Raw genomic sequence first — 16041 nt, forward strand, 5'->3', positions numbered from 1 at the left:
CTTTAACATCTAGCACTTAAAAAAAACCACGACAATGTACTAGATTAAAACACATTCAGAATGTCTCCTCTTAAAATTAACAGCCTGACTGAGGATAAGAAGGACTGATGTGATCAAACAAACACATCTTATGCAAGCATTCACAGCTAGTGCAAGTTGTCTCAAGGTTTCATTTTTCATGCCACATTGAACTAAATCTCAGAAGTAAGGCTGAGCTAATTTTTGTTTAATTTTAGATTTCAATCAATTTCTGAGGGAAACAATAATGGAAGCCGAACAATATACCACAAATAACACCTGAAAATATTTATGATACATTGTTTGGGAACATATCACTGGAATTTTTTTACATGACAACAATAATACTCCCTTGCACCCTCTCAAGAGATTATTACATATACATTATCTATGTAATTTTATTAAATACATGTTTACCAGGCACTGAAAGAACATGTAGGTACCAAATAACAAAGAGAAATTGTAAAGCTAATTACCAGTAAATTGTATATAATCCAAAGTCAATTAAGCTCATCCTTTCTGCCAAATTCGAACCTCGCGCGCGCGCGTGCACACACACACACACACACACACACACACACACACACACACACACACACACAATTCACATACTATATTTACATTAATTAAATCATGATGTGCTCTCACCATTACAATGAGATGTTACTCCACAGACCAATTAAATATGGAACAGATAACATTCATGGTTAACGAGAGCTTTCCTGGCATGTACTGCTTATATCATTTAAGTGATTTCATAGCGTTCAAGTTACCTAATGTTGGTCTCTGATGGCCCGTAAACATGCCAGGCAACTCATCCGGCTGTAAGTGCTTAGTATTACCCTTGCGAAGCCAGAGCAGGCTGCTGGTATTCGTATGAAAACTCTTGCCATGGGACAAGAGACTTACACTGGATAACTATGTTCAAAGATGAGCCAATACAATGTGATCAAATGGTTAATAGAGTGTTGGTCCACCTCTGAAATGCAATACAGCAGTGATACTGCATGTAACAGATTAAACAAATCTTTGATAGTGTCCTAGAGGTTTGTCACAAGATGTCTCCACACACAGGTCATACAACGTCACAGGGTGTCTACACACACAAGCCATACAACTCCAAGGAAATTACAGGCCAGTCATTAGATGGTGCCATGTAGCATCTCAGGCATGTTCCATCAGGTTTATACCACGCAAAATTAGGTGGTCGAGACATCAACATGAGTTCCCCAAACCACTGTACCTCAAACCAGTGTAGTGACACTCACTGTTATCCTGTTCTGAGATGGAATCACTTATGGGGAAGACATCAAGCACGAAGGGATGCAGGTGGTCCGCAATAACGTTTACATACACCAGAACTCTCATGATGCCTTGGGTTACTACCACATATCTCAAAGAAACCCAGTTGAAATGTCCCTCTTAGCATAACACTGCATCCACCAGCTTGCATTAGTTGCACAGTGCTTGTTTTGAGCAGATGTTCACCTGGATAACTGTAACTGGAGAAAATCACTAACTTCTTGTAACATGGCACATGATCCAATCATCATGTGACACATTTCCGTTGATCCACAATCCAATCTGGATGATCCCATACCCACTACAATAATGTCACTGGATCAATGTGGGAATACATAGGTGTTATCTACTGGTATGCCCACACATTCATTCAACAATATGCACTGACAGTTCCTCAAAAAACACTTGTGTATCTACAAGCATTATACTCCATAATCATACCAGCCACAAATTGCCATCTATTCTGCTTTACAGAGTGAGAAAATCACAGCATTTCATGGTGAGGCATGGTCATCTAACACATTTTCATCTACTTGCAGTTTCATGATTCTTCAACCACTTTCCACTTATGCTCAAACAGTAACACAAGAACAGCTGATCAGCATCACTGTTTCCTAGAAGCTCATTCCAAGAAGCTGTTAGTCAAAGACACTTCTGTCAGCAGATCTCCCCATTTGTGACTTGTATTGTTGCTAATTATTCCCAAGTCTCCTCTGCTCTGCCTCCTCTGCTCTGCTTATACGCTTTCCTCATTGCGTCACATACCAGCCATGTTACCACGCTGCATTCAGTCTCATGGCGGGCATTGGCCGTACTGTTTAGGCTCATCAATTTTCCTGAATAAATTTTTGGTAAGGTAATAAGGAATACTGCATACTGAAACCATTACAAATAGTTGCCATACACGTTTAACATGATATCAAGTACAATAAGTGTGGTGGCACTGCTGTAATGTGTAAGCAGTGTACACAAGAGAAAAAAATGTAATGATCAGATTGAATTCAGTGGATAACACCTAACTTTGAAAATAAATTTCAAGCATTCTGCCCACTGACAAATTCCTAGATTCTACCTTTCAATATGTGCCATGTGTGTGTATAATATTTTAAAATTTATCATTCATCATTCCAGTTGACAACAATTCAAGTCAAGCATACTTATTATTTTCTTGCAAAAAAAGTAATTAATTAATAAGAAATCAAAACATTTATGTTATACGCTACACAAAATGTTGCACTACAATAACTTCTGCAAACGCCATGACTCAAGAAAAGAATTCATTTAGGTTCTAAGAACACACAACTTTCTTGTGTATCACTACTGGCATACTTACTTGGTCTGTGTTGCAGAGAACAGCAGTGTCTGCCTCTTGGGTGGTAAGTTCTCAATGATGCTATTCATTGTCTTTTCAAATCCCAGGTCAAGGCAACGGTCTGCCTCATCAAGCACTAGTATCTGTGAACAAGACCATAATCTTGGATTTATAGGTGTACTCGTAAAAGTACTTTTCATGCTAATTTGTTTCATCACACAAAAATACACATCAACTTTAACGTGTCACACCTACACAAATGCTAAGTTTGAATATTATGGTCAATGATTTGTTTCCAAGTTCTCAAAATCACAGAAATATGGTACACGAGGGCTGACTGTGAAGCTGCTTACTACAAACGCTCTTTTGAAGTTTTCAAATTCACCTTTGTTTATAGTTTATAGGTACTCTTTCACATTCCATTATTTCACTTCATTGATGAGTATTGTGGATACAGACCCATACAGCTCAGACAGTTGCATTAACTTTTGCACAAGCTATCATTGCGCACCCCCCCTCCCCCCGTTACACACACACACACACACACACACACACACACACACACACACACACACACACACACACAGAGAGAGAGAGAGAGAGAGAGAGAGAGAGAGAGAGAGAGAGAGAGAGAGAGAGAGAGAGAGGAGATATTCCCAAAAAGTGGTGGATAATGGAGCTCTCATGATGCTATAACAATGCGGAAAATCAGTGAAAATGCTCTTATATATCTATAGATAGAACTAATAAGATTCCATGTTGATGTTTAAAAGTGCTGAGAATAACAAGCATACAGATAATGCTCTAACCTGCAAGTTGTGGCATGTGAAGAGAGGATTCTCATCCATGTGCTGCAACAAGCGTCCTGGTGTCCCCACTATTATATTCACTTGTTCCATGCGCTTCTTCTCAAAGTGTAAATCTTTCCCACCTGGTAGAAAAGCAGAATATTAACTAAAAATAAACAATGCCAACCTGTACAGTGACTGTAAGGGGCATTCAGAAATGACCTACAATTGCACTGTTTTACAAATGCCTGTCAAACTACAGGCATGTCATCTCCTAGGACAATGAACTGAAGCACCACACAGACAATAGATGTCAGTTAAGAACAGTACTTTTATCTTCTAAGTATTGTGAAAGCTATAAACAACAACCAGTCAGGCAATGACCATAGGAGAGAGAGAGAGAGAGGGAGGGAGGGAGGGAGGGAGGGAGGGAGGGAGGGAGGGAGGGAGGGAGGGATGGGGGGGGGGGGGCTGGGGGTGTACTTTCTGCCACAAAGAATGCAAGAGCTCAAAAGCTAGTGTGCATAGTGTTTCCAGTTATGTGTTTCTATGCCCCACCCAACAGTATGCTATAGGGAATTGGGTGATTTCCCTTATTTTATATATTGTTTCATCCACCAATTTCATTACCGTTATATAGTGCCGATTCAACTCTCTTACTTCCCATACCATTTTACATGAATTTCTGCTTTTCTTTCCTTATTTAAAACCCACTGTCCATTTTTTATTCCTTAATAAGTCTAAACTTTCTTCTCCTCTACAATAATTGCCTTCAAAACATACTCTGGCCACCCTCCACTGCATAATTTTAATACCTGCTATCCTAACAGTCCATCACATTAAATAGTGTCATACTACAACCCATGCTCTTATGGCAGCAGCCCCTTTTCGATCATCTAATTCCAGTGTTGTTTTAACATACTCTCCACTACCGACTCCTGCTGCCCAAACTGACTATTAATCAATTGCATGTGTTTACTTATGACTGCATTGTGGGACTGTAAATGTTTATTTACAAATGCGTGTTTCTTAAAACTGTGTGTCAATTTGCAATCAAACATATTTAATTATGAATGTGTGTACTCCATAGTGAGTTCAACATCGCTCCTATGGGAAACGTAGCTATCTGTATCCTGATAACCAATCCAGACCACCTCATTCTTTCCACAGACAAATGCTCCATCACAGTGGTCATGAATTGTAGTGATAGTAGGGCAGAGGGTCCCTGCCAACTTCTCTCTACAAATCTTAAGACAGTGATCCCATCCCAGAAGTCCAACATGACCTCAGCAGCAGCTCCTCAGTTCATACCAAATCCTATCTCCCTCTTCACACTAGCAACCCACCTATCCTCCACCCCAGCCTTTTACCTGCTCCACAAACCCAAGCCCACAGGTCTCTTTAAAGGCTATCCCATTGTGTCTGGCTATAATGCTCATACAGAACAAATCTCTGTTATTGCTGAGCAACAACTCCAAACTATTGTACATCATCTCCCATCCTGCAATCAAGACACTGCTCAGTTCCTTCAATGCCTCTTGTTCCTGTCCTGTTAGCACCAGATTTCTTAACAGTCCCTATGGGTGCCACATCCTTGTACACCAACATTCCTCATGCCCATGGCCTTGCACCCGTGGGACATTACGTTCCCAACATCGTCCCGATACCAAACCGACCACCTCTTTCCCAATACTTGTAGCTAACGACATCCCGACACAAAATTACTTCACTTTTGAAGGCCAAATCTACAAACAAATCAGTGGTACTATCATGGGCACCTGGATGGCACCGCCCCATGCCAAGTTATTTATGGGTCATCCTTCCTATCGGGTCAACACTTAAAATACCTTGTCTGGTTTAGATTCACTGATGAATTTTCATGATCTGGACTAATTGCAAGGAAAATTTTTGCTCTTCCTTCCACAATCTAACACCTACTCCAAAATTCGTTTCACCTGGTACTTCTCAATTCAATGAGCCACTTTCCCAAAAGTCACGTACTTTGCAGTGGTTTGCAGAGTAAGGATGTAGATTTAGATGTTGATCTCAATCTCTCAGATGGCTCCACAAATACCTCTGTTCATATTTAGCATACCAACCACCAACTGTGCTACCACTCTGACCGCTGTCACCTGATCCATGTCAAAAAGTTTTTCTCTTACGGCCTCGTCCCGTGTGGATGCTCCATCTGCAGTGGAAAGCATGAGTTGTTGAAATATACCAAATTATCGACAGACAACATCCTACCCATTTCATCCATCAACAGAGCTTCAACTACCTCCCACCGTGCTCCGAGATGAGAGATATCCTAAACAAAATCCTACCATCACCCAAAGCAGTGTTGTGCCACCCATTCAACTTACATATCCTTTTCCAGCAACATGGGTGCAGGTTGAATCTGGTCGGTCCAAGTGCAAGACTCATCCAACATCTGCACATCACCTCCTACCACAGTTCAGCCACAGGCATTTCCTACCCAATAAAAGGCATGGCCATGTGTGAAATCAGCCATGTTATACAGGGTGTTTCAGAAGTGACGGTCAATATTCAGGAATATGACATGAATGATCATTCGAAACAAAGAACTCAAGTAAACATGGTCTCTAAAATGCATACCTTAAGAGCTATGAACAATTCTTGATCTTTGATACTGTGAAAGAGATCTATTCTACTGTAAGCTCTTTGCTTTCCATATTTTGAGAAGTGGTAGTATGGACCAAAATAAGAAAAAAATGTCCAGTAAACATATACTCTAAAATGCATACCTTAAAAAGTTATGAGCACCTGTTCATTAGAGGAGTTGGGTTTCAAAGTAGTGAAGATGAACAAGTGCTTGTAACTTTTAAGGGATGCATTTTAGACAACATGATTACTGGACTTATTTCCTCATTTCAGTCCATGTTACCACTTCCCAAATATGGAAAGCAAAGAGCTTGCAGTAGAGGAGACTTGTTTGGCAGTATCAAAGATTATGAATTGCTCATAGCTCTCAAGGTACACGTTTTAGAGCCCATGTTTCCTTGACTTGAATGATCATTCCTGTCATATCCCTGAATATTGATCATAACTTTTGAAACACCCTGTATATCAGCTATGCAGCAACTATTGTGTAACATTTTATGTGGACATGACAAGTAACCAACTGTCTACTTGCATGAATGGCCACCGTCAAACTGTGGCAAACCACAAACTTTACCATCTAATTTTGAACGTGCTGTACATTACAACGTTAATGACCTCAATAGCTGCATCACTATGTGGGCCTTCTGGATACTCCCTTCCAGCACGAGTTTCTCTGAACTATTTTGTTGGGAAATTGTGTCTCCAGTATATTCTACACTCTCACAATCCCGCTGGCCTAAACATCCGGTAACCTGTTTCACGCTACCTCACCTTAACTTTTTCCTTCTCTCTTTTGTCTGTAACATTCCTTCCCCTTTCAGATAGAGCACTACCTTCCCCCACCCGTTGTAATGCACCAATCACCTTCAGCTTGAAAAATTGCATGACTTCTTAATACCACCTCAATTGCGACATGTGGCAAAGATGACAACCACGGAGCAGCTGGCCAATAGAAAACATTGCCAGCAACTGCTAAGACGAAACACTTACTGTTATAGAGGGAATTAGCGTGATATGTTTGCTCACAGAGAATGGTTCTTGGCTTGTCCTTTTAGAATTTCAGTTCAGTATCTGAGTATTGTTTGAGTAGTGTGCCTCAAGAGAGATTACCTAAAGAATATGATGAGATTGGCTCACGTGTACGATACGTGAATTAGTCTGTGATATGGATAGAATTTAAGTATGTTCAAAACAGTTCTACACCATTTAGAAAGTTATTTTGTGAAGGTTATAGGCTTGTGTACAAAGTGATTATTTCATCGATTTTGGCAGTGTGTAGACTTACCAGGTATACAAAAAGCTCCAATTTGATGAAGTGTGAAATTAGTTTCTCCTATGTGCGATTGATGGTGTGTTGTGCTGCTTAATAGGCTCGTGATGGTAGGCGAACCGTATTTCAATATGTTTGTGAGATTTTCTGTTGAGCGGTGTACGTGAAAAGATATGTTCGTGCGAAGTCATTTAGCTAGTCTGTGGTTGAGGATTAAAGCATGTGCTAAGGGATAGTAGCATTGCATTGCATTATTGTGGTTGTATAAGTGTACACAAGCATAGAGGAATAGTGACTTAGCGATGTTTGATTAGGATTTATTGTGCAACTTCGGAGTGAACACTGTAACACAGAAAATAACGCAAATCTCGTTGGATACACTGAATGTGTAGTCTATATTAAAGAGAAGTCATCCTACGTAATAGTTATTTACTGAGAAACAATCAGAAGCTTATTGAGGATTCGATAGCTTTTCCCCTTGTCCCTAATTGACAAATCAAGAACCATTTATTAGAGAAAAGGCGAAGTGGGATTTTGAATAGAGAACCAGCACGCAAAGTAAAATGCTGACTTATAGCTGTAAACGAATTAATGGCAGGAAATAAAGAATTAACTGTTTTAAGATGAAAATGTCAGTACCTGACTTGTCCTTTATGCCTAAACTATTACAAGAAATATATTCAAAAGTTAATTTCAAAGCAGACTAATATCTCCAATATATCTTTACATATCAAAGTAAATCCAAAGGCCAATAAAGTAAAAGACTGGCATATTGGTAAAAGCCAAGCTCAAAGAAATTAAAACCCTAAAGAGGAGGAAGAGTATTTTTCAGTTAATAGCTTGCAATGAAAATTAATCTTTATTTAAACAGGAAAAGCAAGTTTGTGTTTTATTGAAAAGTGATTAATTATGAATGAAAAGTTATTCCATTTAATTTTGAACAGTTGAGATTGACACAATAGTTTGTTATGATAAAATTTCAATAGAGTCAAGGATATTGTTGTTGCATGGCATTACTTGTAGAGGGTATTGTTGACTGACAATGAAAGATAAACAATACTAAATTATATCTTTGCCTTGTGAATGTATTTTCCAATTTACACAAAAATTTATACATTCACTCTGATTGCTGGTATATATGATTATTAGTTGAATCTTTAAAAAAGGAGCAAGTACAAGAGGCAACGAATGTATATGACACATTCATCATTTATACACGAAAGCTGTCATTTCTGGTACCTACATCATTGAGAAAGTGTTTTGTTGTGTTGTCAGACTACAGAGAGTAAGCTTTGCTATAGGTTGCTGTTATTGGTAAATATATCATTCCTACTCCTCACAGACTCTGGCATTTAGTTTTTTTCTGGTGATTGATACTTGCTTTGGTGGTAGTTTATCATACGAATCTAGTGAACCCTGATAGATGCATTGTTGTAATTAATTTCCAGATAGCTACCACTGATCCCATTATACCACGAAAAGTGTTACTGTCTCCACCCTTTTGTATATGGTGATGTAGTGAGCTGTATTGTGATTTATAGCACGAGAAGCTGAATATTAAATCATGTTAGTACAGGCGATTATTTCAAGTCACACAGATTATGTTGTTGAGTGCAGGCAAGGTCTTATCAGTAAAGCTTATTGTACTACTACGAGAGTGAGCTACATTGTCTGACGTTGCTTTTCACATACGTACTGAGGTGCTGTTAGGGCCTGTTCATACAGTACATTCCCTACGAGGTAGTGATGTCTAAAGGGTGGTGCGGTACACAGTCTTCTACCTGCCATGGAGGTATTCATATTCTCTCTCTCTCTCTCTCTCTCTCTCTCTCTCTCTCTCTCTCTCTCTCTGCCATCCCCCCACCCCCTCATGGCACTGTGGCTCCTGTTAGGTTCATTTTCTGTTGATACTGGTATTTCTTCATGGACTTTTCCCAACAAATACAGCGTCATCTGTTTCAGGCATCTCATCTATGTACTCATGGCAATTTTGTATTATGTAAGCCAAATGCTGCAGCTATAGTAACACTGCTACACTATTTAGGTTTACTCTGAGTATTTAACTCTCACAAACTGGTGTTTCGCAGATTAACAAACATTGCTAGAAGCAAAAGAAAAACCAAGTGGAAAAAAAAGTTCTGAAAGCTAACTTGGTACCCAACTTGAGAACCTTTGAACAGCATTCCACGATGCAACCATTCCAGCACCGCCTGGTAATTGACATCTGACTTCCATATGTGAACTACTAGTTCTTTTCATCATCGTGTTCAGTTGTCATAGCAGCTCAGGTACTTCTTTTATAGCTGAAAATTTGATGTTAATTGTGCAGTTACTGCTATTCAAGCTGAGAGAGCATTTTTGTAAGAGATGTTCAATCGTTACTGGCTGCTATCGCACTCCAAGTACTTAACTTTTCACTTCAAATATAAGGGGCATTCAAAAAGAAATAAGCCGGGGGCAAAATTACAGAAACCAGTATCTGTATGTTAGAAGTATTGACCCTTGCTATTGAGACACTTGTCCCACTGTGACACAAGGCAGTGAATGGCTGTCTCACGAAATTACTGGGCCTGCGATGTTAACCAGTTCCACACGTACAGCTGGATATTGTTGTCTGAGGTGAATCGTTTGCCCTCAGAGCCTTTTTAAAGGGACCAAAAATGGCATAATCACAGGGAGAGAGGTGCGGACTGCACGGAGGGTGGCCAAGAACCTCCCATTTGAATTTCCGCAGTGGCCAAGAACCTCCCATTTGAATTTCTGCAGGAGTGCCGCAAGCAGGAGTACTGCCAATGTGTTGGCCATATGAGACTTTGCATTACAGAATGCCCCAGGGATGAGATTACCTGGTTGTATTGATTTGATCGAATGGCAAAGAGTGGTCAAGGTTTGCAAGTAATGCTGGGCACTTATTGTTGTCCCGTGCTGTAGGAAGTGAATCAGAAGGGGGTCCTCTTGGTCAAAGAAGAATGTCTGCATAACCTCTCCTGCTCTTGTGTGGATGGCCTTGGCTTTTTTTAGTGGTTGACCCTTGCTATTGAGACACTTGTCCCACTGTGACACAAGGCAGTGAATGGCTCTCTCATGAATGGATGCTTCCACTGGAGATTTTGTCATTTTGATTCTGGTTCGAAGTGATGACACCACTTGTGCCAGAAACACATTCCCTTCCCGAGCATAGTGCTGCAGCTGAGCAAGACAGTGGGCCATTCAACATGCTTCCTGGTGTGGTTGAAGACTGTGGGGCACCCGCTGGGCACACACTTTGCGCATGTGCAATCGTTCCTTCATGATGGTGTGAATACTTCCGACGCTCAATCCGACCACGGCGTCTATGGCTTTCCCTGTCATTCTGTCGTCCTGGGTAATGAGTGCATCCACCAGCTGGACGATGTCATTGGTAATGCAGTGTGGCACTCCAGACCGTGCATCATCGGTTAATGACACCCGTCCTTCCCTGAAGTGCTTGTGCCACACCTTGACCCTTGCAGGGGAGATGCAGTGTTCACCGTACACTTGTGACATTCGTCGATAAATGCCCCTTCCTCCTACTCCTTCCGCTGTCAGAAAACGAACAACACCTCTTTGCTCTTCTGTTGACGCCTCCATGTCACTATTTGCAATGTGACTGACAGCACTGGACGATTGTCGCATGCTGCTACTAGCTCTGTATAGTCACGTGACGTGCACACGTGCCTTCTAGAGACGGGCTGTGAGCTTCCACACATTGGTCAGAACCACAGCTCATTGCACATGCCACAATATTACCCTCCTGTCACCAGTCTGCGCATTACAGACTCCAGCTAGTTTCTTTTTGAATGCCCCTTATATTTCTAATTTCCCTTTCTTACATCACCACTAAGGTCTCTATAATATGTCTTACACTAATCACATTAATTACAAGCTGTCTACAAGAACTGTTATGAGATCCACTCACTCATTACTTACATATCCAATAATTTGTTAACCTAACATTACAAATTTAAAAACACATTTCAAGCTTATCACTGTGAGAGTGGCATATTCACATTTACTTAACATTTTTGTACTAATAACAACTTCTTTCTATTTATTTATCTTTAATTTGTATTTGCGCACTGCCACTAGGTTGTGAATTGATAGTTGCAATTGAACGTGACTTGATCAGTGAAATCCAGTCAAAGATGATACTACTTCACAATGATATAACGTGAGATTAATGTTCATACAATCTAGATTTTTTAGTTCAGTTTAACCCAAAGTCATTATCTGCATTAATGTTAAGGTCAATAGCTTTACAAAATTAACCCTAATATCAAATTTATGACTGGTTTAGTGTTTTGCAATGTTTACTCTTCACAACAGAAGTGCTAATGCGACTGCAGAGACTATCTTGCACACGCCTCCCGCGTGACCCACAATCTCAACTTGTATGTCCACACACTACATTCGTAGTGTCCCACCCCAACACACACACACTCATTACAATATTATTTCAAAAGTAATATGAAAGACGATTTACTTTAGCTTTCAGACACAACATAGTCTGGTAATGAAGGTAAAATAGTCTCATCATTTAATCACACAAATAAGTCATGAGGATAATAAGGGGCTATATAATATCTTATTAATTGACTCCAATAAGAAATTTTTTGCCAAGTATACAAGGCAAAAATACTTTCTTATTACAAATAGTGTCCAAAGAACAGTTCAACTGTTGAAGATTCGCATGCCTGTTTTACTGTTTCCAGCTCATTTGAAGAGTACAGTGAAAGAAGTATTCTAACTTACCGCAAAGAAGCCAAATTTAATGCCTGGCATACAAACCTATTATAAGCCCAGCAGAGAAATCATGGTAACGACCAACTTTACGTAGAGTTTCAAATATCTGCAGGGCAAGTTCCCTGGTTGGTGTGATGATGAGGGCTCCCAGACCATCGAGCCGTGTCCACTGGTGACAAAACAGGCTTTCTAGCACCTGCAAAAACACAAAGATTTAGTATAAGGGTAACTTCTGCTGTAATCCTTTTTCTTTTCTTAAATATCTGTAGCTGAACATAATAACACATTTATTAGATGAAATTTTCACAGCTCTGCCTTTTTACATTGATGACTGTCATTACTTCAGAGGTAAATGACTCTGCAACTATCTGATGCTCAAAGGACTAACAATTCTACAAATGAGGGGAAGTGAAATCTGACAGACTGAAGACCTGCATGATAAAATGATACAGTGAAGGTGACATGATTTGTCAAAGAAGATATTAGAGCTGCAGAATCAAGCACCAATGAAAAAAATATGTAATTTTTATTTGGAAAAATATGACAAATGCCCCCAGGGAGTAATCAAGTTAGTGTGAGGTCCTTGACTATAGCAGATACATTCTAGGTACTGTGAACGAACAAATGAGGCTGACATAAGTGCCATAATGACACGGGTCCCAGCAGATGTTTTTCAAGAAACATTGATAATCTGGAACGAACCATGATACAGAGAAAACACACACACACACACACACACACACACACACACACACACACACACACACACACACACACAAATATAGGGATCAGCCAAAACGTTATGACCATTGTTCACCACGACATTGGATGCTGTCTGGAGGCATTGAAGGCCTGTGCCGCAGTAACAAAAGTATGTAAATGGAGCACACACAGACAGGGGATCACCCTAGCAAAGATATGGGCCGCAAATGGGGAAATCCATTGAGATAAACGACTTTGACAAAGGGCAGATTATTATTATTATTATGCAGAGCCTGTGAATAAGGATATCAAAAACAGTGAAGCTGTTTGAATGTCTGCGTGTTACTGTCATGACCAGAAGGACAGTGAAACTACCACTAGGCGTTACATGTTCAAACATCCACGACTATTCACAGAACATGGGGTTTGGAAGCTTGTCTGCTCTGTAAAGTGCGATAAATGGTGATCTGTGGCATCTCTGCCAAAAGAGCACAACGGTGCTGCACACACAAGTGTTTTGGAGTACATCATTCATCATACATTGTTGAACATGAAGCTTCACAGCTGACCACACCTACATGTTCACATGATGACCCAACAACATCATCAATAATGATTCCAGTAGGTATAGGACCATCGAGATTCAACTGTCAATCAATGGAAATGTGTCGGCTCTTCGGGTGAATCAGATTTTTGCTACACTCGGCCAACGGTTGTCTCAAGAAATACTGTCACCGAAGTGAACAGTGGCTCGAAATGTACAGTGCACCACTGACAAAGACTAGTGGGAGCAGTATCATGCTATGGGAGACTTCCTCCTGTGCTTGCATACGACCTGTGGTAGTAATTGAAGACACGGTGACAGCTGCAAACTACCGGCATCCCTTCATGCTTGATGTCTTCCCTGACAGTGATGTCATCTTTTAACAGTATAACTGTCCATGTCCAAGAGCCAGAATTGTGCGACAGTGGTTTGATGAGCATTAAAGTGGATGTATGTTGATGTCTCGGCGACCAAATTCACCTGATGTAAATCCGGGTCACTATCAAGTGCCATCACCACGTACGCAAATCAGAGGCTCATTATTTTACGCATTTACCTGTGCATAGACATCTGAAGCCACATACCTCCACAAACCCATCAACAAACTGTTGGATACCTGATACACAGACTCAGTGATTTATTTCACTTCAAAGACAAACAAACAAGCTATTAAGCAGGTGGTCATAATATTTTGGCTCATTAGTGTAAGGATATTGTATTCAGTGCAACAAACATACAAGGCATCAGCTACTGTAATTGACTTAATCAAAAAACAAAAGGATATGACTGGAACATTTTCTTTCAACAAAGAACATAAAATATTGATTGTTTTGATTAATCCCAGTGTGATCCAATACAGTACACAATTGGCAATGTAACTAAGCAAGGCATGTAAAGTATTTTTGAATGGTTGGGCCACTACATACCTTCACACGCAAAATTCTCAGTAACACCAATAAACACTTACGTCTAATTGTGTCTATTAGCAATACTAAGAATCTCACCACTGAAAATAAGTACTGGCCAGCTTTTCTGTCTCAGAATTTTATGGTTTTCTCAATTGAATTTTCCTTCTCATACAATTAAAATATGCTTCGATCAAACAATATGTACAGAAAATTTCTCTCATTGAAAGACTTGGTCACTAGTTATCTGCAATGGCAAATTTCTCATCATTAAACATAAAACAGTAATAATTGGCAATTTTGACATAAAAATAGCATCATCTTGTGTTCTGAATTGTCTAATCTTATATAGGAGGCTTACAGCTCAAGTGCCCAAAGGCAGTGATCCAGGTGCCTGCAGGCAGTGGTAGGCAAACAGCTAATATACAGACAGTCGCTCATGCATATACAGAATACACGCAACATGGTCGCCTGCTGGGTAGCCTACACCACACCCAGAAAACTAACAGTGGCTCAAGTGTTTCCATGACCCATGGCCAGTTTTGGAACAGCCTATTGTACAGCAATGTGGGATAAATCAAAATATTTTGTGTGTACTAACAAATAAATGTAATTTTATTAATTGCTATAATATGGAACAATGCAGACAAGTGGATGAAGCCTCAGGAAAGAGAACAACGATGACAACACAGTAAATCAATGACAGATCTGAAAGAATAATAAGAATTAAAAAGCTGGAAAGGGCAGGAGCCAGGCCAGCCCACCGAGCAAGAGCAGCCACGGGGCCCTTAGGTCAGAGCATGTGACGGGCACCCCTCCTATCCCTCAAGTGGGCAATGGGGCCAATGTGCCTTATCTCACGAGGAGGAGTAGAAACCACCTTCACAGGTAAAATACAAAACCGGATCAGCTGCTTTGGCATCATCCCTCTGGTCCTGGAGGCTGTGTGTCAGCGAGTTGAAGGTTTCCCTGTAAACTGGCCAAATTAGGGCAGTCCAGTAGGATGTGAGCCACCATAAGACAGGCACCATACCAACAATAGTGTTGATCTTCACAACATAGAATTCAACCTTCGGTCAGCCAAGCGTGGCCAATGAGAAGTCGGCAGAAAGGTAGATTTCCTGCGAGAAGCACTAAGGAAAGACTGCCACGTGGTCATGGTCCCCTTTAATGCTTGCATTTTATTTGGAGAAACCAAGGCACACCAGTCCACTAACAATTGATGGCACAGAGTTGAGTGAAGGTCCAGTTCTAGTACCCCATCACCATAGTCGGCATCTCAGTAGCCAACTTTGCCAATCAGTCAGCATGTTTGTTCCCTGGGATTCCGATGTGACCTGGGGTCCAGTCAAAGATGACCACCAGTCCTGCTTGATGGAGGTCGAGAAGAGATCCTGATAATCACAATCACTGGGTGTCAAGGATAGTACTGGTCAATAACCTGAAGGTTACTCAGCAAATTACTGCTGATGTAGATCATCTTGCCGAGGCAACAAAAAATGTGACTGAGGGCTTCAGGCAATGGCCACCAATTATGCAGTGAATACACTGCATCCATTTGGAAGGCAGCAATGCAAAATTGGTTCATCCGTCAACCGTAGATGATGTGACTTACCAAACGAAAGCGCTGGCAGGTCGATAGACACACAAACAAACACAAACATACACACAAAATTCAAGCTTTCGCAACAAACGGTTACTTCATCAGAAAAGAGGGAAGGAGAGGGAAAGACGAAAGGATGTGGGTTTTCAGGGAGAGGGTAAGGAGTCATTCCAATCCCGGGAGCAGAAAGACTTACCTTAGGGGGAAAAAAAGG

General features: G+C 40.5%; 1 protein-coding gene across 1 annotated transcript in view; it reads right to left on the minus strand.

Moving 5' to 3' along the window:
* Positions 1–16041, minus strand: part of LOC126095049 (probable ATP-dependent RNA helicase DDX10) — a 91182-nt gene that overhangs the window by 47114 nt on the left and 28027 nt on the right. The window contains exons 3-5 of the mRNA XM_049909728.1: positions 12119–12269; positions 3442–3563; positions 2654–2775 (exon numbers count right to left, since the gene is read on the minus strand). Of these exons, the coding sequence (XP_049765685.1) occupies positions 2654–2775; positions 3442–3563; positions 12119–12269 (395 nt within the window). The remainder of the gene's footprint in view (positions 1–2653; positions 2776–3441; positions 3564–12118; positions 12270–16041) is intronic.

The sequence above is a fragment of the Schistocerca cancellata genome, chromosome 8, assembly GCF_023864275.1.
Source record: "Schistocerca cancellata isolate TAMUIC-IGC-003103 chromosome 8, iqSchCanc2.1, whole genome shotgun sequence".
Lineage (NCBI taxonomy): Eukaryota > Metazoa > Arthropoda > Insecta > Orthoptera > Acrididae > Schistocerca > Schistocerca cancellata.